Genomic DNA, 26,444 nt, shown 5'->3' on the forward strand with positions numbered 1-26,444 from the left:
TAAAGAGCACGATCTTGTTAGCATAGAAACCGTACTCCCAATTTTCAATCTTTTCTCTGCAGATTATCTCCGACCCGCAGAAGGACCCCTGGACAACCTCTAAAATTACCAAAGGCTTAACATTCAACGTGAGAAACTACAAGTCCCAGGATGTAGTGCGGCCGCGGAGAAACAGTGGCCTTCAGAGAAACTACAAATCCCAGGATGCAGTGCTGTCTCGGAACCCCCAAGCACTTCTTTGAGAATGATGTCCTGGTAGAAATAGTATCAGAGTCGGTGCTGCATGCTGGGAATCAGAAGACCCAGAACTGGATTGGTTGCGATTTGCAAATGACCGCGGTCCTCCGAGGTTGGCCAGTGGTACTGTAGGAGAAGGGAGGGGGGCACTGCGCACTTCCTGTAGACGGAAGCGCGCAACAGACGGCGTCCCCGCCTCACCAGGTACCAATCTCCCGCGCGTCGCGGAAAGCATCAGTGACCCGGCGGAAGTGATTCCTCTAACTGCCCCGGAACCCACGGCGGCAGGCAGCTGGGGTGGGGGGGTGGCCCTGGAGTAGGGACTGTGGCGGTGCGCGGGGACCCGGCGCGGTGGCTGTGGTGGCTGCAGGACTGACGAGTGAGTCTCGGGCTGGGGTGGGAACGGAACTCCGGATCCGCGTGGGAGACAAGGAAGGCTCGTACTGGGCGCGCTCGCGATCCCACTTCCCACCCCTTCCCATTTGGGCGGGGAAGGAACGGAAGCTCTTAACCTCCCCGGGCCTTCTCAGCTCCTGGTTTGGGGGAGGGGAGAAGAGGGCGGCGGGACCTTTCTAGGCGCCGCTTGGTGGGCTCGGGAGAGGGTGAAAGGAGGGGCGGCGGCCAGCAAGTCTGGGCCTTCCCCGGGCTGAGCGCCGGGAGGGTGGAGTTAGGAGCATGGCAGCCCTGTCGCTTTTCCTTTCTGCTTTCCCCGTGTGCACTCAGATACATCCTTTTTTTGGAGTCGGTCCCCAGTCAGAGGAGTGACTCTCACAGTCACAGCCTTCTTTTTCCAGCTGCAGGACCCCGGGACGTTTACCTTCCGGGCAACTTGTCGGATGATCTGTGCCCAACTAGATAGTTTGGGACTGTCGTGCATCTGCTTTCCAGTTTTGTCTGAAAGGTATCTAGTACAGTGGCCTTTGAGTTTATCTTACGGAACTAAAATCTCTTTCGTAAAATACAGTTGTAAAGTTCATGCCATTAGTGCGAGCATTTCTACTTTGCATTTTACTTTTTCACGTTTGTGTAGAAAACAACCGAAATCCTTTAGTTTGAGTTTTAAAATCCCTTTTTTCAAACTGCTAAGTTGCTTTTTGATCCTCAAATAGTTGTTTCCTTTTCTGTTTAGTAGACTAAGATGATAAATCTTTGATCTCGTTTACATTATATTTGTAATTCATGATGTTGAAAGATTACTGTTCACACATGGATTCATTCATTCTGGAGATACAATGGTAAAGAACAGCTCTGAGCCCTGTCATGGTGGATATTTATTTATTGCCAGTGGTGATCTGGAGTTAATGTTTAATTTTTAATGGCTATTGTTTTTTTCCCTAAGTATGAAATTTAACTAGTAACTACCATTTCAAAATATATATATTTTTATAAGTATGTTTATTTCAACTTGTAGATGCCAGTTTCATTACCTTTATAATAATTCTGTAATGTAATTAGGCAGTAGCAGAAGTTATAGTGAGCCTTGTATATCAAAGCTCTAAAGTAACATTTGAGTGTACCTTATAAAGCTCTAAAGTAACATTTGAGTGTACCTTATAAAGTGCTTTTTGGGTGTTTGTTTGTTTGTTTAAATACAGATTTTTCAGTACTATGAAGTAATCTGGAAGCTTTTTGCATTTATACTGATAAGTGTACAGTTATTTTAGGATTTTAGTTGTTAATAAGGATTTATTCTTCCATTATTAAATAATATCAGGAAAAGCCCATCGAGTGATGCCTGAAATTTCAAGCCTTGGTGACTAAGAAAATAATAGTACCATTCACTCAAGAAATACTTGTTGAGCACCTGCTATAGGCTAGCTATTTTACCAGGCCTGCCTTCATGGAGCTTGGGGAAAGAGAGGAGATCCAATAAGTATATATATAAGCAAATATAGTTTCAAGTGGTGATAAATGTGAAGAAATTAGGTCAAGATTAGAGTTACGTCGAGTCAAATTAGGTGAGTAGGGTAGGGGTGTCTAATTTTGATAGGGGAGTGAGCAAGGAAGACCTGCCTCTCTCGGGGGTGGTGTTTTGCTTGCAGACCTAAATAATATGGAAGAGCTTTTAAGATAGCAGTAACTATAAATGTAAAGACTTTAAGAAACAAATGAACTTAACCTATTATGATACTAAAATGGCCAATATACAGTATAGGTGGAGCATAGTTAAATAAGAATGATGAGAAATAAAATCAGAGTACTTAGCTAAGTCTAAATAATTACAACTTTATAGTCCTTTTTCTGTTTGTAGTGAGAGGGCATTAGAGGATTTTGTGCAGGGGAATGATACCTGATTTCTGTTTTTGATGACAAGTTACTAGGTGGCAAATAGACCAGTTGGAGGAAAGTAAGGAAACGAGTTCCTAAGGAGGCTTGTAGTAGTCCAATTGAGAAGTGGTAGCTTGAGCTAGAGATGTAAGGTAAAAGTTTGGTGTGATCTGGAATATATTTAAAGATGGAGCCTGGTAGGTCTTGCCTTCTCCCCTAGCATGGAAAAAAAATTGAGAAATCAACTATTTTGCCTGAGCATCTGAGTGAACAGTAGTGCCATTTACTGAAATAAGGAACACAGGAGGGTACACTGATTTCTGAGGAATAAATTGAGAGTTTTGCATAGGAATAAATGAGGACTTTCATAATTATTATCAAATAGGCAAGTAGCAAGTAGGCAAGTTGGATATCCACAACTGTTGCTCGGGGGCAAAGTCAAGCTAGGAAGGAAGATTATCTGGGGGTCATTTTTTTTTTTTTTTTAAGATTTTACTTATTCATTTGAGAGAGAGCACAGGCAGAAGGAGAGGGAGAAGCAGACTCCCAGTGAACAGGGAGCCCATTTTGGGGCTCAGTCCCAAGACATGGAGATCGTGACCTGAGTTGAAGGCAGACGCTTAACCATCTGAGCCAGCCAGGTGCCCCTGCGGGTCATTTTTAATGGGTAATATTTAAACCTGTGGACTAGAGGACATCAAGTGGAGAGTATTAATGGAGAAGAGGGCAGATGACTGGGAGCACTCTGGTCGAAAGAGGAGCAAACAGGGATGGAAGCAGAAAAGCCAGGAGGGTATGGCATCTGTAATACTAAGGGAAGAAGCTGTTCTGGGAAGGAGGGGAGTAGTCATCTATAAAACCCTACTAAGAGTTAGATAAGGATTAAAAATTCACCATGAAAGCAAGTAAACTAATAGAAATAAGATGAGCCCCTTGAATGTACTAGTGGGCCAGAAGTCTGAGCAGAGTGGGTTAAGAAGTGAATGGTAGTGATTATATACCATTTTGATGTGCTGATGGGAATAATAACAGCACAAAGTCCTCAGAGAGGTGTGCTTAAGTGGAAAGGTTGGCCTTGAATAGGAAGGATGGTTTTGGTTGGTTGGTTGGTTTTTAAAGATTTTTTATTTATTTGACAGAGAGATGCACAAGGAGAGAGGGAACACAAGCAGGTGGAGTGGGAGAAGGAGAAGTAGGCTTCCTCCTGAGCAGAGAGCCCAATGCAGGGCTTGATCCCAGGACCCTGGCATCATGACCTGAGCCGCATGCAGACACTTAACAACTGAACCACCCAGGCGCCCCAGAAGGATGGTTTTTATTCATCTTTTTTTTTTTAAGGTTTTATTTATTCACTTGACAGAGATCACAAGTAGGCAGAGAGTCAGGCAGAGAGAGGAGGAAACAGTTTCCCCACTGAGCAGAGAGCCCGATGCGGGGCTCAATCCCAGGACCCTGAGATTATGACCCAAATTGAAGGCAGAGGCTTAACCCACTGAGCCACCCAGGCACCCCTTTTTTATTCAACTTTTGAAACAGGAGGGTGGACAGAGTGTATGGTATATAGACGCAGGTAGGACAAAAATGGAAAAACAAGGCAATTGAAGTGATAATCTTTCTGTTTTTTTGATAAAATAAGTTGTCAGGGCAAGGAGGAGGAGAAGGTATTGGAGGTTTAGGAGAAGCTAGGATTTTTTCAGAGTAGAAAAACTAGTTTACTAGGAGGATTGTTTACTAGGATTTTATAGTATTTAGAATCTATAATTAGATATTACGTAGTAGGAATATTTGTTCAAACTTTTTTAAGCCAAAACAAAGGAGTTTGAAGATCATTGTCTAAGAGGGAGGTTAGGTAGTTTAACAGGGTTGAGGCAGACAGACTCCGTGGAAGCACGTAGCAGTCTGGAGCCCTGTGCTGTTTGAGGGCAACAACTCTGTTTAATAAAGATGGGAAATTGGGAATTACAGGCATTGGTAGAGGGAGGGGGAATTTCAGATGAGTATTAACATGAAATGGTGGTGCTGGAAGGAACTCTTAGACAGTTTAGTCCATTGTGTTTGAGAGATAAACAGGAGTCTTATCACTTTAACCTATCAGGGTCTCAAAATAGAAATTTGGAGAGTAGAAATTCAGATGTGGACTTGCAGTGACACTGTGACTTTGTGTACATGCCTTCCCCACCCCTCTCCTGATTTGGCTCATACTGTTTATTTTGCCTGGATCTCCCTCTCCTTCCAGTTCTGCTTGGTAAAAACACCTCCATCCATTGAGACCCAGATCAAAAGCTACTTTCCTTTTGTGGCTGTTCACTTAAAAGTTTCATAGTTCCAGATTTACTTCTTTAGGACTCCCCAAATCCTACTCCCGATCTATTAGCTTCCCCAAACCTAGAGAATTTGGGTTAGTTTAATTATTAGCATAAGTATCTTTTGAAAGGTTAATGAGACAAGAAAACTTGAATTGATAACATCTCTACAATGAAAGATACCTAAATTTAAGAAAAATAATAAATTTCTTAAAAATCTTACTCTAACCTTACTCTTTTAACTGAGATATGATTAACGTATCTTGAAATGCTCAGTGTACCATTTAATTTCCCAGAAAGTTGCGTCATGCTTCTTCCTAATCATTCCTCCAGAAGCAGCCATAAGTTCACCATAAGTTCATTTTGCCTGTTCTGGAATTTCATATAAATGGAATAATATAGTATGTACTTTTTTTGTTTTTCCATTCAGTATAATGTTTTTAGTATTCACCTATGTCTTGTGTATCAGTAGATCATTCCTTTTTGTTGTGAATGGTATTCCTCTGCACAGATAGATCACAGCCTGTGTGTCGTCAGGGTGGCTTCTCATTTATTTTGAGTAAAGTTTCTGTGTGAACATTTTTGTAAAAGGTATTTTGTGGGCAGATTATTTCTTGGATTAATACTTAGGAATCCAGTATAAGGATTTACGAAAGTCTTGTTTATCATTTTGCCACTTGTAAATTGACATGAAACGGCTATAACTTACCAAAACATAAATAACCAAGAACCTTCATTCCCAGTGATCTGGAGACCACTTAACATCAGTGTAATGATTGTTGTGGTCTGCACCACCCTGTATAAAAATATTTTTGATTGATCGTTTATGGCCAGTCTAAAATAGAGTTCTCAAATATCAGATCTCTGCTAATCAAGATCCCTAAAACCCCACAGTTGATGACAGGCAGAGGGCTTGTTTTTAGAAACCAAGCCCTGCTAATGAAATATTATAATATAGTTGATTACTGAGTATTCCTAGTTGAGTCATTATTCTAGTAATAAAAACTTGATCATTTAGGACGATTAGGCCATGACTAATTGTTAACCATCAAAAATAGATCGGAAATTGTGGTCAGTGCTTTTACTTTAAAGGACCTGATAGACTCCCTTAGTAAAAGCGAAGAACTGCCCTCTTTGATGTACTGTCGACTGCCACAGAGAACAAAACTTGTTCTTCAACTTAGGTGTTTGGGAACAAGTTGGGTTTTTTTTTGGTTTTGTTTTGTTTTTTTAAGATTTTATTTATTTGACAGAGAGAGATCACAAGTAGACGGAGAGGCAGGCAGAGAGAGAGAGAGAGAGGGAACCAGGCTTCCTGCTGAGCAGAGAGCCCGACGTGGGACTCGATCCCAGGACCCTGAGATCATGACCTGAGCCGAAGGCAGCGGCTTAACCCACTGAGCCACCCAGGCGCCATGGGAACAAGTTTTAACCCTAGGAGATTTGAGGACATTATCAAACAAACATTTTCAGATAACTGAATTAGTTCTAGGAAACATAAAATTCCAGAAATCATGTACAGGAACACATGCTTCTTGCATTTAATTCGCAGTTTATGGTAGTCGGTGCAAAATTGTGAAGACTGATGTTTTAGTTATCATAACTTCATAAAATGTGCCTATGTCCTCAAAGTCTTTAAAATAAAAATTGTCTTCAGAATTAGAATTCATAATGAGTAAATGTTATTGTGAAAGGTAGAATACTGTTTCCTTCTTTAGTCACTCCCTCCCTTCAGTATAGCCCAAAATATTTCCATCAACTTAAATATTTCTTTCCTAGAAAGAATGCCAGCATCATGGGAAAACAAAAACATAATCAATCTTGGTAAAAAACAGTGTATCATTGAATAACTTTATTCTGTTAGAAAGCTCAGAATAGTACTGTGTCAGTGGCAGATAACATTATTCTATGAAGCTTCACATTGTTAACATTACCACATAATTACCATTGTATTGATTATCTTGGTCACAAAGAGAAAGGACCTCCTTGCCTTGTGGAAACATCAAGCTAGTAAGCAAGACAAAATATATCTAAAAAGAGAAACTTACAAGCATTTACATCTAATAGTGAAAAAAACTATGAATTCCACAATGGAGGAAAAATGGGGGAGGGGTACCATTTGCTAAAAGTATTAAGACTGCTTACACAAGAACTAAATATAGGGATATTATTGTGTTAAAGGAGGCCAGAATGAGAATTTTAACTCCTCTTGATAGCCATAAATCCAGTGACACTATAAGGACATTCTGGGCAGGATAGTTTGATGTCTTCTGACAAACTGGAATTACCTTCTAACTTCTGGCCATTTGTATTACTTTGTTTTCCAAATTAATCCTGGTTTTTACAGAGTTAAGAACTAATCATCAGGCTGACCATTGTTCCCTTATGAGCTGCTTGGTTCTATTATACTTCTTGTTGTTTTGTTTTGTTTTTAAGATTTTATTTATGGAGCACCTAGGTGTCTCAGTTGGTTAAGTGCCTGCCTTCTACTTAGGTCACAATCCCAGGGTTATGAGATAAAGCCCCATGGGGCTGTCTGCTCAGCAGGGAGCCTGCTTCTCCCTCTCCCTGCTGCTCAGCCTGATTGTGCTGTCTCTCCCCCCACCAAGCCTTTCTGTCAAATAAGTAAATAAATAAAATCTTTAAAGAAAAAAAAATTCATAATGGTCTTTAAAAAAAAGATTTATTTAGAGAGAGAGAGAGCACGCAGCTGCTCACAAGAGTGAGTTGGGGGAGGGGGGTGTGGGGGAGAGAGAATCCCAAGCACAGAGCCCCATGCAGGGCTCGATCCCAAGATCACACCTGACAGCCACCCAAGTGCCCCCCTTTTTTAAATATTTATTTATGTAAGTAATCACTACACCAAACATGGGGCTCAGACTCACAACCCAGAGATCAAGAGTCACATGCTTTTCTAACTGAGCCAGCCAGGTGTCCCTATTTGTTTTTGTTTAAAAATCAAATTTAGGGGGATGCCTGGGTGGCTCATTGGGTTAACCATCTGCCTTCGGCCAGGTCCTAGGATCAAGTCCCACATCGGTAAGAAGTACCCTGCTTCTCCCTCTGACTGCTGCTCCCCTTGCTTGCGCTCTGTCTCTGTCTCTCTCTCTGACAATTTAAATAAAATCTTTAAAAAAAAAAAAAAAAATTTAGGGATACCTGGGCGGCTCAGTCAAGTGTCTGCCTTTGGCTCAGGTCATTGAGCCCTGTTGTGGGGCTCTCTGCTCAGCTGCAAGTCTGTTTCTCCCTCTTTTTCTGTCCCTCCCCCTCACTTGTGTTCGCTCACTTGCTCTCTTTCATATAAAATCTTTAAAAATAAATAAATAGGGGCGCCTGGGTGGCTCATTCGTTAAGCGTCTGCCTTCGGCTCAGGTCATGATCCCAGGGTCCTGGGATCAGACCCCACATCTTGTTCCCTGCTCCACGGGAAGCCTGATTCTCCCTCTCCCACTCCCCTGCTTGTATTCCCTCTCTCACTGTGTCTCTCTCTGTCAAATAAATAAAAATCTTTCATAAGTAAATATATAAGTAAAATCTAATTTAAAATCACAGTTTTCGAAAAAAAAATAGTTTTCTAATAATTTACATTTTCAAACATGTATTTTGGTGCATTTTATGTATTCTGCAGAAAATATGATTAATAGGCAAGAAACCACTTATCTTACATAAATAACACCAAACTATACCTATCATTCTAATCTGCTTTTTAAAAAATTAACTTTATCCTGGTGGTAATTCCATGTTGTTACACCCATAGATTTAATTTTTTCCTTTTCACCACTCCTAGTAAATATTAATAATTATAGACACTATTTCTATTTAGCTCGTTCCCTAATTGATTAACTTTTTTAGCGTATTTTCAGTTTTTCATTTGTATACTATTATAGTTCGTATCCTTCTACTTGCCTTTGCACACAGGGCTAGTGTTTCTTTAAAGTAGATACCAATAATCACTAGCCTTCTGATGATTCTGCTGTTGCCCTCCAAAAACTGTTGTGCTATTTATTTAGTATTTCCCTTTTCCCTCTCCTCCAACACTTGATTCTTAGCACAGTTTAATGTTTTAGTTTGCATGTTCCATGATTACTGTTGGGATCAAGCATTTTTGTACAGGTCTATGAGTTATTTGCATTTTTTCTTCTATTTTTCTATATTTGGTTCTTTAATCCGTAGCATACTTTTGTGAGTAATGTCAGACACCTAACCTTATTACTTTTTCTAAGTAAATAGCCATGTAAAAGAAAGATAACAAGAATAGATTTGCAGCTGTTGCTATCATCTGCTTAATAATCCAAGCAAATCAATTGAAAAACTGTTAGTACTAATAAGAGAGTTCTGCAAAGATGATGGGATACAAAATCAACTTTTAATGGATTTAAAAGCTTTTTTTTAAAACACCAGCAATAATCTTTCAGAAAGTGTAATAGGAAAACAGAGGGCATTCATAATAAAAACTGTAAAGTACCAAAAAGTCCACCAAACAGGAAATGTGTAATGATAAAATGAGACTTTAGCAAAACATGAGATATTTAGCAAATATGTTTATCACACTGTTATAGTGAAAATAGTGGATATTTTGGTCAGATATAAAAAGATTAGTGAGACAGAATATAGTCTAGAAATTCCTGTGATAATATAGTAAATGATAATGGTAGCATTTCAGATTCAAAGGATGGACTGTTCAAAGATCTTTTCAGTGTTCAGTGATAGTAGATTCAAAACTGATTTCAGTGTAGCTGCTAGGCTCATCTAGAATTTCTATTTGTTACTAAAAAATAAAAAACTCTAAAAGAGTAATGTTCATATATAACACTATAAAAGCATAATAACATCTGAGGACTTTTGTTCATGCTTTATCTTCTGCCTAGAACTATTTTCAGCTTACTGTTCAAACACTGCCTCTACCTACTAATTCAAATTTCCAGACCTCAGGTATAGAAGAGATCAAATGCTTACACTGGGATTTTTCTAACCCCAAACTTGGATGTCTATAGGTAATCCAGATTTAATCATATTTTAAATATTTTTAACTTCTACATAAGAATTAGGATTTACTTTTAACTGTTAATGTTAATTTACTGTTTTCTTATTAGTGACGGCGAGTCCCTTCTCCACCTTTGTTGTATAAATGGTGAGATTGATTTACTATATTAAGAAGTCTGTAGAGAAGCTGTTGCTACCCAGAGGGCTTCTAAGATGTGACTTTGCATGGTAGCTTAGCTACTGCTGGTTAAATAAACATCCTAGATGTTTTGCTCTAGAGATTTTCCAGATAGAAACTTGGCGCTCGAAGTTCTTCTAGCACTTTTTTTCCTTTTTCATTTTTTTTAGAAGAAAGATTACAAAGCAGTGAACAGAATAAATTATGATCAATGAATTGTTATTATTCTTCTTACAAAGTGACGCAGTACTGTTTAAATTTTAGATAAGTATCTAAGGATTTATGTGAGCAGCTCTTAACAGTAGTAGAAAAGTTTTAATGGGAGCCAGAATTGTTTACCATGGTAGTATGGAATAATGGAAAGTGGTGTTTGCTCTAAAGCAAACCAACTAGCTTTAAATCGTTATGCTGCCACTTAAGCTGTAGAAGCTTTAAGCAAATGGCAACCTCTTAGTGTTTCTTCACCTCTAAAGTGGGAATAATAATTCCCTTGTGTGTTATTTTAAAATAATGTATGTAAGTCATGTAAGGCGATGTTTACCACTCATTAGCCCCTCAAATTGTTGGTAATGATGTAACATTGCCGCTGTTGCCCTGACGTCCTATTAGATATGGCACTTTAAATATTCCCCTCCAAATCTATTCCCCTAATAGATTTGATTCCTACTTTCACTCTGTCATTACCTGGAACAAATCATTCAGCCCCCGTATACATCAGTGATGCTACCATCTTTAAGATGAGGGATTACATAGTTTATCTCCAGGTTTCTTTCCTGCTCTAAAATGTTATGGTTCATTTTCTTGGCCCTTCCTTTAAGGCTAGAATAAAATTCTGGTTAGGGAATTTCTCACAGAACAGGATGTTTTCCTGTTAATATCATAAATATATTGGTTTAAGTGAAATGCTCCTTGAAGAAATGATATGAAAATTAAAACTACTCAACATGAGCCCTTTCTCTTTAGCATTCATCTTATTTTGTAAGATTTAAGATTTCTCGGGATACCTGGGTGGTTCATTAAGTTAAGCATCTACCTTCAACTCAGGTCATGATTTCAGGGTCCTGGTATTGAGCCCCACACTGGGCTCCCTGCTCAGTGGGGAGTCTCCTATACTCTCTTCCTCTGGATCCTCCTCCCCGCTTGTGCTCTCTCTCTCTCTCTCTCAAATAAATAAAAACTTCTAAAAACTTTTAAGATTTCTTAAAATAGAAAAGATTTGCTACCACTTTGCTGTTAAATTTCAGAACTTTGATAGCCTTTTGCAGCAAGGATGGCCCAGTGAAATGTATTATAAATGCCACACTTACATAAGACGAGGGCGAGCCCTTTTATGAAGGCTACATCATGTCCTTGGATTTATCATATTGTCATTCATTCAGCAAATATGTGCTTTAGTTTCCACTAGTATCTAGTAGATATAAGGATACAAACAGATGATTAAGGCCAGCAGTCTCCTTCAAGTTCAGTTCAACTCTTAAGGAACATCTGTATTTTTTAATAATTTTCACAATAGTTACCTTAAAGTGGGGAAAAAACCAAATCTGTGTTTAGACTACTACTCTGAAGGTGATCATCTTTTCTCAGATGTTCAGAAACTTGATACTGTTCCATATTATGGTGGCTGGGAAACTCTTGCATAGCAGAGAGAGTCCTTGAATTTGTAATACCAAGGACGTTAAATAGTAATGGGTGAAAACATATTACTCCAGGATTAATCTTAAAATAGCATTGTTATATTTTCAGGAAACTACCAAAGTTCCTGTGGAAGTAAAGTAGAATTTCATAAGAACATAATGGGTAAGTTGTATAAAGTAATTTTATATTTAAACTAGTAGAAGCTGGGTTTTTTTTCCTCAAAGATAGACCTTTTACATTGGTGAATGCAAGTAAAAAAATGATCAGAGTAGATTAAAATTAGTTAAATCCACAGCATTTGTTTACCACAGGCATACTCAGCAATACTGTGGGTTTGATTCCAGGCCACAGCAATAAAGCAAGTCAAATGAATTTTTTGGTTTCCTGTTTGTAAAAATTAGGTTTACACTGTGCTATAGTGTAGTAGCATTATGTGTAAAAATAGATATATAGTACCATAATTAAATTTTTATTTAAATTTATTTAATTTTTATTTTATTTATTTTATTTAACTTTATTGCCAAAAAATGCTAATCATCTGAGCTTTTAGTGAGTCATCACTGATCACAGATCACCATAACAGAAACAGTATTGAAGAGTTTGAAGTATTGCAAGAAATACAAAAACATGACACAGACACGAAGTGAGAAGTGCTGTTGGAAAGTGGCACCAACAGGGACGCCTGGGTGGCTCAGTTGGTTAAGCAGCTGCCTTCGGCTCAGGTCATGATCCCAGCGTCCTGGGATCAGGTCCCACATCGGGCTCCTTGCTCGGCAGGGAGCCTGCTTCTCCCTCTGCCTCTGCCTGCCATTCTGTCTGCCTGTGCTCGCTCTCTCTCCCTCTCTCTCTGACAAATAAATAAAATCTTAAAAAAAAAAAGAAAGAAAGAAAAGAAAGTGGCACCAACAGACTTGTTCAGTGCAGGGTTGCCACATACCTTCAGTTTGTAGAAAGTGCAGACACACAATAAAACAAAGCACAATAAAGGTATGCCTGTATTTATTTTTGAAAGGCAGATAAGTAATATTTTGTGCCAAGTATAATTTGTGATTCCTAGTAAGTAATAGCAACTTAAATTAGAAACTTTCCCAACAAACATAAAAAGTGCTTTAAATTCTTGCCAAAAATGCAAGAATTATAAATTTAATTGAAAATTGTTTTTATTTTCTAAGAGATGGGCAAAACCTGCTAAATATTTGTATGCTTGAGTAGTCTATAATTTACAAGTTACTTGCATCCTTATGAGTCTCCCAGCTTTTTATTATGAAAAATTGCAGAAATGATAAACTGTGCAGCCTTCAGTGATTGCTAATGCTTTGCCACATTTGCTTTCCTTGTGTGTGTTATATTTATATACCCATATACACACACATGCATATTTTTCTGTACCATATCACTTCACACCTAAATACTGGAGTAGGCTTCTCATAATTAGGTCCATATTCAGAATTTCCCAGTTGTGTCAGTAGTGTTCTTTATAGCAAGTATGTTATAGACATACCTTGTTTTATTGTGCTTCATATTGCATTTTGAAGATACTGCGTGGTGTTTTTTGTTTTTTTTTTTTACAAATTGAAGGTTTGTGGCCACCCTGTGTGGACCACATCTATTGGTGCCATTTTTCCAACAGCAGTTGCTCATTTCATGTCTCTCACATTTTGGTAATTCTCACAATATTTCACTTTTCCACTATTATTATATTTGTTATGGTGGTCAGTGATCTTTGATGTTACTATAGTAGTTGTTGTGACATCCCATGAACCGTGCCCACAGAGATGGGGAACTTAATCAATACATGCTGTATGTGTTCTGACTGCTGCACCAGCCAGGTCTTCCCTTATCTCTTCAGACCACCCTATTCTCTAAGACAGGAAAATTGAAATTAGGTTAATTAATAAATTAGTAGGCTAATTAATGGCCTTTAAGTATTCAAGTGAAATACTTCTCTCACTTTCAGTCAAAAGCAAGAGATGGTTAAACTTAGTGAGGAAAGCATGTCAAAAGCTGAGACAGGCTGAAGGCTATGCCGTTTGTGCCAAACAGTTGGCCAAGGCGTGAATGCAAAAGAAAAGTTCTTGAAGGAAATAAAAAGTGCTACTCTGGTGGACAGGTGAATAATAAAAAAGTAAAACAGAGTTATCACTGATGGAGAAAGTCTGAGTGGTCTGTATAGAAGATCAAAGCAGCCACAACAGTTCCTTAAACCAAAGCCTAATCCATAGCAAGGCCCTGACTCTTCAATTCTGTGAAGGCTGAGAGAGGTTGAGGAAGCTGTAAAAGAAAAGTCTGAAGCTAGCAAAAGCTGGCTCATGAGGTTTAAGGACAAAAACTGTCTCTGACATAAAACTGAAAGTAAAGCAGCCAAGTGCTGATGCAGAATCTACAGCAAGTTTCCCAGATCCAGCTAAGGTAATTAATGAGGGTGGCTACGCTAAACAGCAGATCGTCAATGGAGATGGAACACCTCGTATTGGAAAAAGATGCCATCTGGAACTTCCACAGCTAGAGAGAAAATTCAGTCCCTGGCTTCACATCTTCAGAGGACAGGCTGACTCTTGTCAGGGACTAATGCAGCTGGTGATTTTCAGTAGAAGCCAGTGCTCACTGACCATTCCAAAAATTCTAGAGCCCAGAATTATGTTAAATCTACTCTGCCTGTGCTTTATAAATGGAACAACAAAGCCTGGATGATAGCACATCTGTTTACAGCATGGTTTACTGAATATTTTAAGCCTACTCTTATTACTTAAGCAATCTATCTCGTAAGGTATAGCTGCCACAGTTGGTGATTCTTCTGCTGCATCTGGGCAAAGTAAACTGAAAACCGGGAAAAGATTCATCCGTTTTAGATGCCATTAAGAATACATATGAACCTGGGGTGCCTGGATGGCTCAGTCCTTAAGCTTCTGCCTTCAGCTCAGGTCATTCCTGGGATCAAGCCATCAGGCTCCCTGCTGGGTGGGGAACCTGCTTCTCCCTCTCCCACTCCCACTGCCTGCGTTCCTTCTCTCACTGTATCTCTGTCAAATAAATAAAAATAAAATCTTTAAAAAAAAAAAAAGAATACATGTGATTCATGGAAAGAGGTCAACATATCAACAGGATCGTGGAAGGAGTTGATTCCAGCCCTCATGGATGACTCTGAGGGGTTCAGGACTTCAGTGGAGGAAGTAACTGCAGATGTGGTAGAAACAGCAACAACTAGAATCAGGAGTGGAGCCTGAAGATAGAACTGAATTGCTGCAGCTTCATGGTCAAACTCGAATGGATGAGTTGCATCGAATGGAAGAGCAAAGAAGGTGGTTTCTTGAGGTGGAATCTACTAGTAAAGATGCTGTGATGACTGTTGAAATGACAACAAAGGAATTAGAATATTAACTTAGTCGATAAAGCAATGGCAGGGTTCGAGAGGATTTACTCAGATTTTGAAGAGGTTCTGTGGATCAAATGCTGTCAAACAGCATCACATGCCACAGAGAAATCGTTCCTAAAAGAGTTAATTGATGCAGCAGACTTCACTTTTGTCTTATTTTAAGAAATTGCCACACCCACCCTAGCCTTCGGCAACCACATCCCTGATCATTCAGTGACCATCAACATCAAGGCAGGACCCTCCACTGGCAAAAAGATTACTACTCACTGAAAACTCAGACAGTGGTTAGCATTTTTTAGCAATAAAGAAGTTTTTTTTACAGTTAGATTTATTTTTTGACAATAAGAGATCACAAGTAGGCAGAGAGGCAGGCAGAGAGAGAGGAGGAAGCAGGCTCCCTGCTGAGCAGAGAGCCCAATGAGCTCAATCCTAGGATGCTGATCCTAGGACCCTGGGATCATGACCTGAGCCAAAGGCAGAGGCTTTAACCCACTGAGCCACCCAGGCACCCCAGCAATAAAGTATTTTTAAATTAAGGTATAAACATTTTTGTTTTAGACATAATGATACTGCACACTTAATATAGTATGCTGTAAACATAACTTTTTTATATCCACTGGGAAACTGGAAAATTCATTTGACACATCTTTGAGTTAGTTGCTTTATTGTGTGGTCTAGAACTGAGTATCTCCAAGGTATCCCAGTGTTTTATATCCAGGATCCAATCAAGGATCACTTACTGTGTGAATTTGTTTCTTTAGTCTCTTTTAAGTACTTCCCTACTTATGGGGGCATGAGGAGTGAAGTCTTTCATGACACTTTAAAATTTAGATTTATCTGAATGTTTACTCCAGATTAGATTCAGATGAGACATTTTGGGCAGCAGTAGTACATAAATGATTTTTATATTTATTAATCTTAATTTGAGGGATTTTTAAATTAACTATTAAAAAATGAATAAATAAATGGATCTTTGTAGCTTGAATATCTTTATCCTCTGTACTTCTTTTGTTAGGGCTTCCTAAATTTTTTAGAATAAGCCTTAAGATACTTTCTTTCAGATATTTGTAATCATAAAAATTAAAATTTTCTGTGAAAGTTATAGGTGTTAGAAACCTCTTAAAAGGATATACAAAAAATACATATTCCCAAAAAAGTTATATTGAGCTAGCTACTATGGCTGAAGCTAGCGTGGTGGCAGTGAGGGTAGCTGGCAGTAGAGTAACATCTACACTATCTCCTCACCTCTACTTTGAATTTCAAAGACTGGTATTTGTCTATATTCCTTACTTCAGTCATGTAATAATTTAAAATCAGTAATAAAAGCTTTTGATCATTTTTTTTATGGATCAAGAGTAAAGATTCTGATTAAAGAGAAGCCCTAACTTTAAGAATTAGGAGCTTTGTCAGAGAAGTTGAAATCATATGACCTACAAACATTCTTTCATAAATGCACACAATGCATCTTATGTTAAACATGAGTATTCCCCATGATTTAATTTAAAGTTTTACTATTTGAAAATTTGTTTAAGCTTTCAAATTTGGACATGTTGCTCTGTTCACAAAAAGAAAAAAAAATTGTTAATACTTTCTTGAAGAATATTGGTAAATTTTTATCCAAAGTAACATCCTTGAATGTAATTTATTCTGACATTGGAAAATGTTCAGGTAATAATAAAACAAAGAGTTAAAAAATCTTAAAATCTTGGTAGATGTTACCATCCAGAAATGTTTCTCTTTTGAGTTAGTCAAATACTAACCTTGGTAAACCTGTTTGTTTTTAATTCTGTGATTGAAAAATCATTTACTTTAGATGGAGAAGAGAAAACCTATGGTGGGTGTGAAGGCCCTGATGCCATGTATGTCAAATTGATATCTTCGGATGGTCATGAATTTATTGTAAAAAGAGAACATGCACTAACATCTGGAACAATAAAAGCCATGTTGAGTGGCCCAGGTAGGTACATTTCTTTATTTTCTGTTAATAAATCTTCACTATTAATGTGTTTTTACTTGAATTAAGTGACTCACAACATTAAATGAGACAATAACTGTTCTGACATTATTGCATGATTATGTTGCTTTGGAAAAATTGATTTCTGCCAGTTCCTGTTTTCAGTCATTTACCCTCCTAGGAAAGGCTCTTTTCCCTACGCTAGTTACCATCGTTAATTTCCTCACCACAGGAGGACACTATTGGTGATTTGTGCTCATAATTACATATACAGTTTATTTTTTTAGAAGTTACCACTTCCCAAACGTCTATTCTTAACATTCTCTTTCTTTCTTTCTTTGTTCCTTTAAGATAATTTTTTTTTTTACCTCAAAGAAATTTTTTTTTTGAGGCTTGGGATTTTCTAGAGCATGAACAATACTGTGTTCAGCTTTTGAAGGAACTAGCAAAATGCACAGTAGATGCACCATCTTACATTCCTACCACCATTGTATGAGTATTCTAGTTTCTCCACATTTTCACTGACATTTATGTTCCTATTTTTTTATTCTAGCCATCCAAACAGGTGTGAAGTGGTTTCTCCTGGTTTTTTTATTTTTTTCCTTCAGATTTTTATTTATTTATTTATTTGACAGAGGGAGAGAGATCACAAGTAGGCAAAGAGGCAGACAGAGGGGGAGGAGGGCAAAGCAGGCTCCTTGCTAAGCAGAGAGCCTGATGCAGGGCTTGATCCCAGGACCCTGAGATCATGACCTGAGCTGAAGGCAGAGGCTTAACCCACTGAGCCACCCAGGCACCTCTCTCCTAGTATTTTGTTTCAAGATTGATTTATTTAAGAGAGAACATGAGCAAGGGAAGGGGCAGAGGGAAAGGAAGAGAGAGAATCTCAAGTAGGCTCCCCCCTATGCATGGAGCCCAATGCAGGGCTCAGTCTCAAGACCCTGAGATCATGACCTGAGCGGAAACCAAGAGTCAGATGCCTAACTGACTGAACCATCCAGGCACTCTTTATTGTATTTTGGATTAACATTTCCCTAAGGACTTGCTAGGGATATGCTGAACATCGCTTCTGGTGTTTGCTATATATTTGCATATCATCTTTGGAGAAATGTTTATTCAAACCTGTTAAATATTTTTCAGTTCCGTTGTAAGTCTTTTTGTTACTGAGTCATAGAGTTTTTCATAAATTCTGGACCCTAACCCCTTATCAGAGATCATTTGCAAATATTTTCTTATAACAGTTCTATGATTTTATTTATTTTTAAAGATTTTACCTATTTATTTGACAGAGGGAGCATAGGCAGGGGGAGCAGCAGGCAGAGGGAGAGGGAGAAGCAGGCTCCCTACTGAGCAAGAAGCCCTATGTGGAGCTCAGTCCCAGGACCCTGGGATCATGCCATGAGCCAGAGGCAGACCTTAACCAACTCAGCCACCCAGGCTTCCCCAGTTCTGTGATTTAAGCTGTTAGATTTAGGTCTTTGATTTTAAGTTAATTTTTGTATATGGTGTGAGGTAATGACTCAGCCTCATTCCCTCTTACATGGGCTTCCCAGTATCATTTGTTAAAGAGACTATTCTTTCCCCCATTTAAGGGTCTTGGCACCTTGTTGAAAATAAGTTAACCATAGCTATATGGGTTTATTTATGGGTTCTCAACTCTCTTGCATTGAGAGTCTTTTTTTTTTTTTTTTTTTTAAGTAATCTCTACACTTAGTGTGGGGCTTGAACTCAAAACCCTGACATCAAGAGTTGCATGCTCTACCCACTGAGCCAATCAGGTGCCCCATTCCATTGATCTATTCTTGTGCTAATGCCACAGTATTTCAATTACTATAGCTTTGGAATAAGCTGTGAAATGGGGAAGTGTGAGGCCTCTAATTTTATTTTACTTTTTCAAGATTGTTTTTGGCTATTTGAGGTCGCTTGTTTGTTTTGGGGTTTTGTTTTTTTTTTTTTTTAGTTTTGATTTAAATTCAAATTAGTTACTGTACAGCGTAATACTAGTTTCAGGTGTACAATACAGTGATTCAGTGCTTCCATACAACACCTAGTGCTCATCACAAGTACATGCCCTAGTTCCCATCACCTGTTTAACCCATCCGCCCACCCACCTCCCTTCTAGTCACCATCAGTTTGTTCTCTGAAATTAAGAGTCTGTTTCTTGCTTTGCCTCTCTACTTTCCACCCCTTTGCTCGTTTGGTTTTTTTCTTAAATTCCATACAAGAGTGATAGTATGGTATTTTCTTTCTCTAACTTATTTTGCTTAGCATAATACTCCAACTTCATCCATGTTGTTGCAGATGGCAGGATTTAATTTTTTATGGCTGAGTAATAGTCCAGTTTGTGTGTGTGTGTGTGTGTGTGTGTGTGTGTGTGTGTGTACACATACACGAATACACACCACATACCACATCTTTATCCATTTATTAGTTGTTGGATACTTGGACTCTTTCCATAGTTTGGCTATGGCAAATAATGTTGCTCTAAATATCGGGGTGCATGTATCCCTTTGAATTGGTATTTTTGTATTCTTTGGGTAAAAACATAGTAGTGCAATTGCTGGATCATAAGGTAGTTCTATTTTTAACTTTTTGAGGAACCTCCATACTGTTTTCCAGAGTGGCTGCACCAGTTTGCGTTCCCACCAACAGTGCAAGAGGAGTCCCCTTTCTCCACATCCTTGCCAACACCTGTTGTTTATGTTGTTGACTTTAGCCATTCTTTTTTTTTTATTATTATTAGGGAGAGAGGGAGTATGTGAGCACAAATAAGCAGAACGGAAGGCAGAGGTAGAGGGACATGCAAGCTCCCCGCTGAGCAGAGAGCCCAGTGGGGGCTTGATCTCAGGACCCTAAGATCGTGACCTGAGCTGAAGGCAGATGCTTAACTGACTGAGCCACCCAGAATTTAGCCATTCTGACAGATGTGATACTTCATCATAGTTTTGATTTGCATTTCCCTTATAATGAGAGAGAGAGTATCTTTTCATGTGTCTGTTGTCCATCTGTGTCTTTTTTTTTTTTTTAAGATTTTTATTTATTTATTTGACAGAGAGATCACAGGTAGGCAGAGATGCAGGCAGAGAGAGGAGGAAGCAGGCTCCCCACAGAGCAGAGAGCCTGACACAGGGCTTGATCCAAAACCCTGGTATCATGACCTGAGCCAAAGGCAGAGGCTTAACCTACTGAGCCACCCAGATGCCCCCATCTGTGTCCTCTTGGGGAAAATGTGTATTCATGTCTTCTGTCCATTTTTTAATTAGATTATTCAGTTTTTTGGGTGTTGAGTTTTATAAGTCCTTTATATATTTTGGTTACTCACCTTTGTCAGGTATGTCATTTACAAGTATCTTCTATTCCATATGTTGCCTTTTAGTTTTGTTGGTTATTTTTATTTGAGGTCACTTGTAATTCCTTGTCTGTATTTTTTACTATGGAGATTTTAAAACACACACAAAAGTAGAATAGTATAACACATTTCCATATACCCATCATCCACCTTCAATTTTATCAATGTTTTGCCAATCTTATTTCATCTATTATCATTTTTTTATGAGTATTTCAGGCTGATTATTCCCTGCTAGTGTCATTTGACTTGCAAAATCTATGATAGTTCCCCTGTACTCTCCCTTTTTTTCAGACCATGAATTTTATAGAGAAACACAGTTATTTGTAAAATGTCCACATCTAAATTAGACTTAATATTTCATCTTGTAAGCTTATAATTACAACTCTAGAGGCTTGATTAGAATCCAGTTCATTTTTCTAGGCAAGAATACTTATAGGTGGTACCACTGTATTCCTGTTGTCTCAATCTTTTAGTGATGTTGAGACTGATATGTGAGTTCCAGGGTTAGCAAGCTGATTCATCTATGAACAATCTGCAGTCAGATTTCCATATAATGCTTTTAGTGTTCATTGTAATTATTGCTGAGATTTACTTCATTTGGAATTACAAAACAGTGCTTTTCTAATTCTTATAATTTCTTCTGCATTTATTAGTTAGAATTCTTTTTTTTTTTTTTTTTAAAGATTTTATTTATTTATTTGACAGAGAGATCACAAGTAGGCAGAGAAGCAGGCAGAGAGAGAGGAGGAAGCAGGCTCCCCGCTGAGCAGAGAGCCTGATGCAGGGCTCGATCCCAGGACCTTGGGATCATGACCTGAGCCGAAGGCAGAGGCTTTAACCCACTGAGCCACCCAGGCGCCCCTATTAGTTAGAATTCTTATTATAAAGAACTATTTGGTTATCTTGAAATATAACTCTGTATAGCAAAGAAAAGATAAATGCTTTTTTTTTCCCTTTACATATAATTTTTCAGTATAATGGAATGATTCTTTAGCATCCTGTAGTAGCAAAGAGTATTTTGGTTTTTGTTTGGATTTTTTTTGTATCATTTTCAACTTGTGACTTTTTATTATTTGATGTTTTTTTTAATCTAGTGCAGTCCTTCTCACTGGTGCTCAAATTGTACCGTTTGCTCCATTTTTATGCCAGAAGGAGCCATATCAGGTTGGCTCTCGTGTCCTTTTGACATGGCTCTGGTAGTCTTGGATAGCTGTGCTACTTTCTATAATAACAAGATTTCTCAGGCTCATTTTTTTGGTTGTTTTTTTATTTTTTTTAAAGATTTTATTTATTTGAAAGAGAGAGAGAGAATACAAGCAGGTGGAGCAGCAGGCAGAGGGAGAGGAAAAAGCAGGCTCCCCGTGGAGCAGGGAGCCTGACATGGGGCTCCATCCCAGAACTCTGGGATCATGACCTGAGCCAAAGGCAGCTGCTAAATGGTCAGAGCCACCCATACACCTCTGTCAAGCTCATTTGATAGATTATTCTCTAATTCTGGGGCACCTGAGTGGCTCAGTGGGTTAAAGCCTCTGCCTTCGGCTCAGGTCGTCATCCCAGGGTCCTGGGATCGAGCCCCGCATCGGGCTCTCTGCTCAGCAGGGAGCCTGCTTCCCTTCCTCTCTCTCTGCCTGTCTCTCTGCCTACCTTTGATCTGTGTCAAATGAATAAATAAAATTTTTAAAAAAAAATTATTCTCTAATCCTGAAAACAGACATTTTTCCAAAGAGCTGTTTTCTTGTAGTGGAAAATAGTACTTAGGAACGCCAGTTTGGTTGCTAGCAGTACTCATTGCTCATAGGTTGAATTACTTTTGGACTTCTATACTGGATAGAGCTTGGATGTACTTAGAAAACCAGGGTCATGGATGTCAATAAATTTTAGTTAATAATAAAATTAAAAGATATTTGCTTTTTGTAAGCTTGATCTCCTTTAGTTTATCTGCAGCCCAAAACTAATGCTTACATAAAAAGGAATGAAGTACTGATACATGCAACCTTCAAAATATGATAAGTGAAAGGAGCCAGATATAAAAGGTTGCATTTATATGATTCCATTGGTATAAAATATCCAGAATAAATCCATAGAGACAGAAAGATTGGCATTTGCCAGAGGCTGGGGATGGGAAAATGGACAGGAACTGCTTAAAGGGTATGGGGTTTTATGTTGGGATGATGAGAATGTTTTGAAACTGGATAGCAGTGGTGGTTGCACAGTATCATGAACGTACACTGAATTGTATACTCTAAAATGATTAATTTTATGTTATATGAATTTCACCTCAAAAACCCCTAATGTTTATTTAATATCAAAAGCTTACAGGGCACCTGCATGGCTCAGTCAGTTAAGCGTCTGCCTTCAGCTCAGGTCATAATCTCAGAGTCCTGGGATCGAGATCCCACATCAGGTTCTCTTCTCAGTGGCAAGTCTCCTTCTCCCTCTCCCTCTGAAATCTCTCTCTTCCTCAAATAAATTTTAAAAATTAAAAATAATAAAAGCTTACTGTTTGTTGGTAATATTTCATGCACGTATTCAAGAAAGAGAGTTTTAGTCATTGACAAACCAAAATTTACCTCATTGCTATGAATTCTTCATTCAGTCCTGCTCTCCTTTCTTCCCACCCCACCCCCCAACCAGTAGACCGTTATTAGAAAACTTTAAAAAAAAAAACCTACATTCTCAGAAAGCATTTTTTTCCCTTTTATATTGACTACACAATGCTAGTCCTAGACTGCTAAGAAACTGTTTTATTCCTGTAAATGCTAAATGCTATAATCTCTATATAGCTAAAGAAATTTTGAGATCATTAAAAAAGTTTATAAAGTGTTACTAAAAGGGAAGTAGTTTATGAGGAGCTCTCACTAACATAATCAAAATTTTGAAAACTAAAAGGGGACACAGTATGTTTGCTTTCTTAAGAAAATGCTTTTAGGGGCGCCTGGGTGGCTCAGTGGGTTAAAGCCTCTGCCTTCGGTTCAGGTCATGATCCCAGGGTCCTGGGATCGAGTCCCACATCCGTGCTCTCTGCTCAGCAGGGAGCCTGCTTCCCCCTCTCTTTCTGTCTGCCTCTCTGCCTACTTGTGATCTCTGTAAGTAAAATCTTTTAAAAAATGCTTTTAAATAGTATTACATTTATTATGTTTTTACATGGCAACTCCATATAGCACAGGGCTCCTAATGATCCATAAAGATTTAATTCCTTAAACTGAAATTCCTAAAAGATTTGTCTTTTTTTGTATCCTGTTCACCCTCACTTAATCATGCCACCATGATTCTTAGGAAAAGCTAAAGTGCCCAAAGTCCTGGAAGAAAATTAGAATTTTTAAAATTCAGTCTTGATTAATCTCATTTGCAATCTTAATAAGGTTTTTTTTATATTTATACTCAAATCAATTACGTCTTTCTTTTGATGCTAGTTGAGTTCATTCTTTTCAAATTGTATTAGTTTACTAAGACTGCTGTAACAAAGTACCTTGGACTGAGTGATTTAAACAATAGAAGTTTACTTTCTCATAATTCTGAAAGGTAGGAATTTGAGATCAGGGTATTGGTAGGGTTTCTTCCGAGGCCTCTCTTTCTTGCTCTGATGGCTGACTTTTCCCTGTGTTCTTCACACTGTCTTCTCTCTGTGTGGCTTTGACTTAACCTCCTGTTCTTACAAGGATACCAGTCATAGTAGATAAGGGTTCATTCTAATAATCCTGTTTTTTGTCTTAATTACCTCTTCAAAGACCCCATCCATGAGTCATTAAGCAGCATCTATACTAAAACTGGAATAATATAGAGAAGATTAGTATTGCCCCTATGCAAGGATGATACACAAATTTGTGAAGCATTCTGTATTTTTTAAAATGTTTTCTGAACAGAAAATAAAGGGCAGGGAGGAGGAAGCGCCTATCTCCAAATATGGTCACTTTTGGAAGTACTGAGAGTTAGGACTTCCCAACATGTGAATTTATTCATCCTGTAACAAACATACTCCTTTTCTTTTACAGGTCAGTTTGCTGAGAACGAAACTAATGAAGTCAATTTTAGAGAGATCCCTTCACATGTGCTATCAAAAGTATGCATGTATTTTACCTACAAGGTTCGCTACACTAACAGCTCCACAGAGATTCCTGAATTCCCAATTGCACCTGAAATTGCACTGGAACTGCTGATGGCTGCGAACTTCCTAGATTGTTAAATAAAATAAATTATAATAAACTGTTAACTTTTTTCAGTATTTAATACCTGTAGTTCAGTTAGTAATTTTTTCATATATAGCATGTTGCCTGTGTGCAGTTGAACTTTAAAGTTCATTGCAAAGCAGATTATCTCCTGTTCTTTTGCATAGCAATCAGAGTTGAAATTTGTTTGCTACATCAACAAATTAAGGACATTTTCACAAATTGAGAAATAAACAAATATGCCAATTCGTAGGTGGTTTTGCCTTATCCTTTGGATGTGATTTTTAAAATTAGAGCAGTGGTGAAATAGTAAATACTGAAATTTAAGCATAAATGAACACATTCTACAGGTAAATAATGGGGCTATGTATTTTTGTGTTTTTAGTGTTTTTTTTTTAAACCTATTCTGATCTTATAACTGTTGTTAGCATTACTAGAGATATGCAAATAATTGCATTATAAACATGTTTATAACTTAGCCAGAACATTGATTTTTATAATTGTCAAAGACATAAGAGTTGACATTTCTTATGTGTCTTTTGATAAACTGCAGTATTAAGTGTATCTTGTCTTTTTGTTTATTGCTACAATTTAAGAACTTTATTTAAAAAAGCAGTTTTGGAAGATTACTAGGAATAGCTTTTGGAGCAATCACTTTTTGAACTGTAGCCACATGGTCAACAAGTAAACTACATGACTGATTTCATGTGCATTGTGCATTTTGGCCATCCAAAGTACTGTATTTCACTGACTATAAAGCTTCCTTCGCAATATTCATTCTTACATAGTCCCTTGTTGTGACTGCACTTTTGATTATTTAAATATGTTTTAAAGGATTCATTACAGACTTTATTTACCTCTTAGAAGCTAGACTTTTCTGAACTATTCCAGTCTTCCTCCAACCAACTGAAATGTTATAAAAAATTTTAAAACATTGAGAGATGCAGTGCAAATCTTATGATGCACTTTGATATAGTATATGAATTATCTTCTGTTAATTAAAATATGTCCCAATAAGTATGATACCCATAATCTGTGGGTCTTCTACTTAAATCAGACTTAGGTCATTCAGCTTTTATACTAAACACACAAGAAATTTGAAAAACTTGACAGAGCACCTCTGCTTAGGCATGGGAAAAGGAGCACTGGAGTAGGGTTTATTATTATCTCTATCTTAGTAGTTCAATAATGCTGTCATTATAGGAGATACATAGTTAAGCCTTCAGTTTAGGTCTTTGAGACTGGTTTAATATGGACCAGTTTTTCTGGAACCTGCCAAGAACATAAGCAACCACGATCTAGAAAAGTAATTTTTCCTCATAGAGGACCTAACATTGTACTTTCCAGCTTACTGAAAGCAATTAAATATGTTAATTGCATATATTTTAGTAACTTCTCAAGACATACTGGTACATATTTTAGTATAGATTATCAAGTACAAGAATTATATTCTGCTACTTGCTGACAAATAATGTCAAAAACCTAAATGATGATCTTAAAGGTCAAAGTGACAACTAGAATAAAATTTGACTTTGACCAATTTTAGTAGGTTACTTTATGTATGAGATCCAGAAGTAGCCTTAAGTTTAAAATACTGAAATAGAACTGAAAGATTAGGAAAAACTGTATATCTTGCGGCAAATGATACTTGCATGTTAATAAAGGCTCTTGACTGAAAGGTTTGATGAACACTTGGTGTTTGATCTTTTTAACTTTAATTTTCTCATTCTGAGAATTCATGAAACTACTTGCTTCAGGACATCTTGCCATATGATTCAATAGCAAGAATTTTTATTTGGTTAAATCAAAGAGATCATTTTATATAGCATTGAAAACAGTTTTCTGACACTTGGTAATTAGTTTTCTTGCCAAATTATGGGCAAATCTGCCCAACCTTTTTTTTTTCTACACATAAACTATTACCACAAAATTCTGTTTTATTCAGTTAATATTTTGTTTCTATACTAAGACTACTTTATGATTTTTAGGTTGGTTATC

At 37.8% G+C, this 26,444-nt stretch overlaps 1 protein-coding gene and 1 non-coding gene across 3 annotated transcripts; both read left to right on the plus strand.

The window, feature by feature from the left end:
* Positions 1-479: 479 nt before the first annotated feature.
* On the plus strand, positions 480-26,128 carry ELOC (elongin C). 2 transcript variants are annotated; one of them, XM_032869178.1, is made up of 4 exons: positions 480-616; positions 11,713-11,766; positions 16,791-16,934; positions 24,273-26,128. In XM_032869178.1, exons 2-4 carry the CDS (start codon positions 11,763-11,765, stop codon positions 24,461-24,463), a joined length of 339 nt encoding a protein of 112 aa, XP_032725069.1. In that variant the 5' UTR covers positions 480-616; positions 11,713-11,762; the 3' UTR covers positions 24,464-26,128. The 2 variants fall into 2 exon arrangements, with proteins under 2 accessions (XP_032725069.1, XP_032725070.1); XM_032869179.1 differs by lacking the exon at positions 480-616 and adding an exon at positions 744-1,138.
* Positions 24,018-24,124, plus strand: LOC116874571. The gene has a single exon (XR_004384030.1). It is a non-coding gene; the product is annotated as a U6 spliceosomal RNA (small nuclear RNA).
* Positions 26,129-26,444: the final 316 nt, after the last annotated feature.

The sequence above is a fragment of the Lontra canadensis genome, unplaced genomic scaffold (genome assembly GCF_010015895.1).
Source record: "Lontra canadensis isolate GAN:19392208 unplaced genomic scaffold, GSC_riverotter_1.0 scaffold37, whole genome shotgun sequence".
Taxonomy (NCBI): Eukaryota; Metazoa; Chordata; class Mammalia; order Carnivora; family Mustelidae; genus Lontra; species Lontra canadensis.

Coding starts and splice junctions, on each gene's coding strand:
- ELOC (XM_032869178.1), top strand. Junction 16,935..24,272: donor AGCCATGTTGAGTGGCCCAG/GTAGGTACATTT, acceptor TTTCTTTTACAG/GTCAGTTTGCTGAGAACGAA.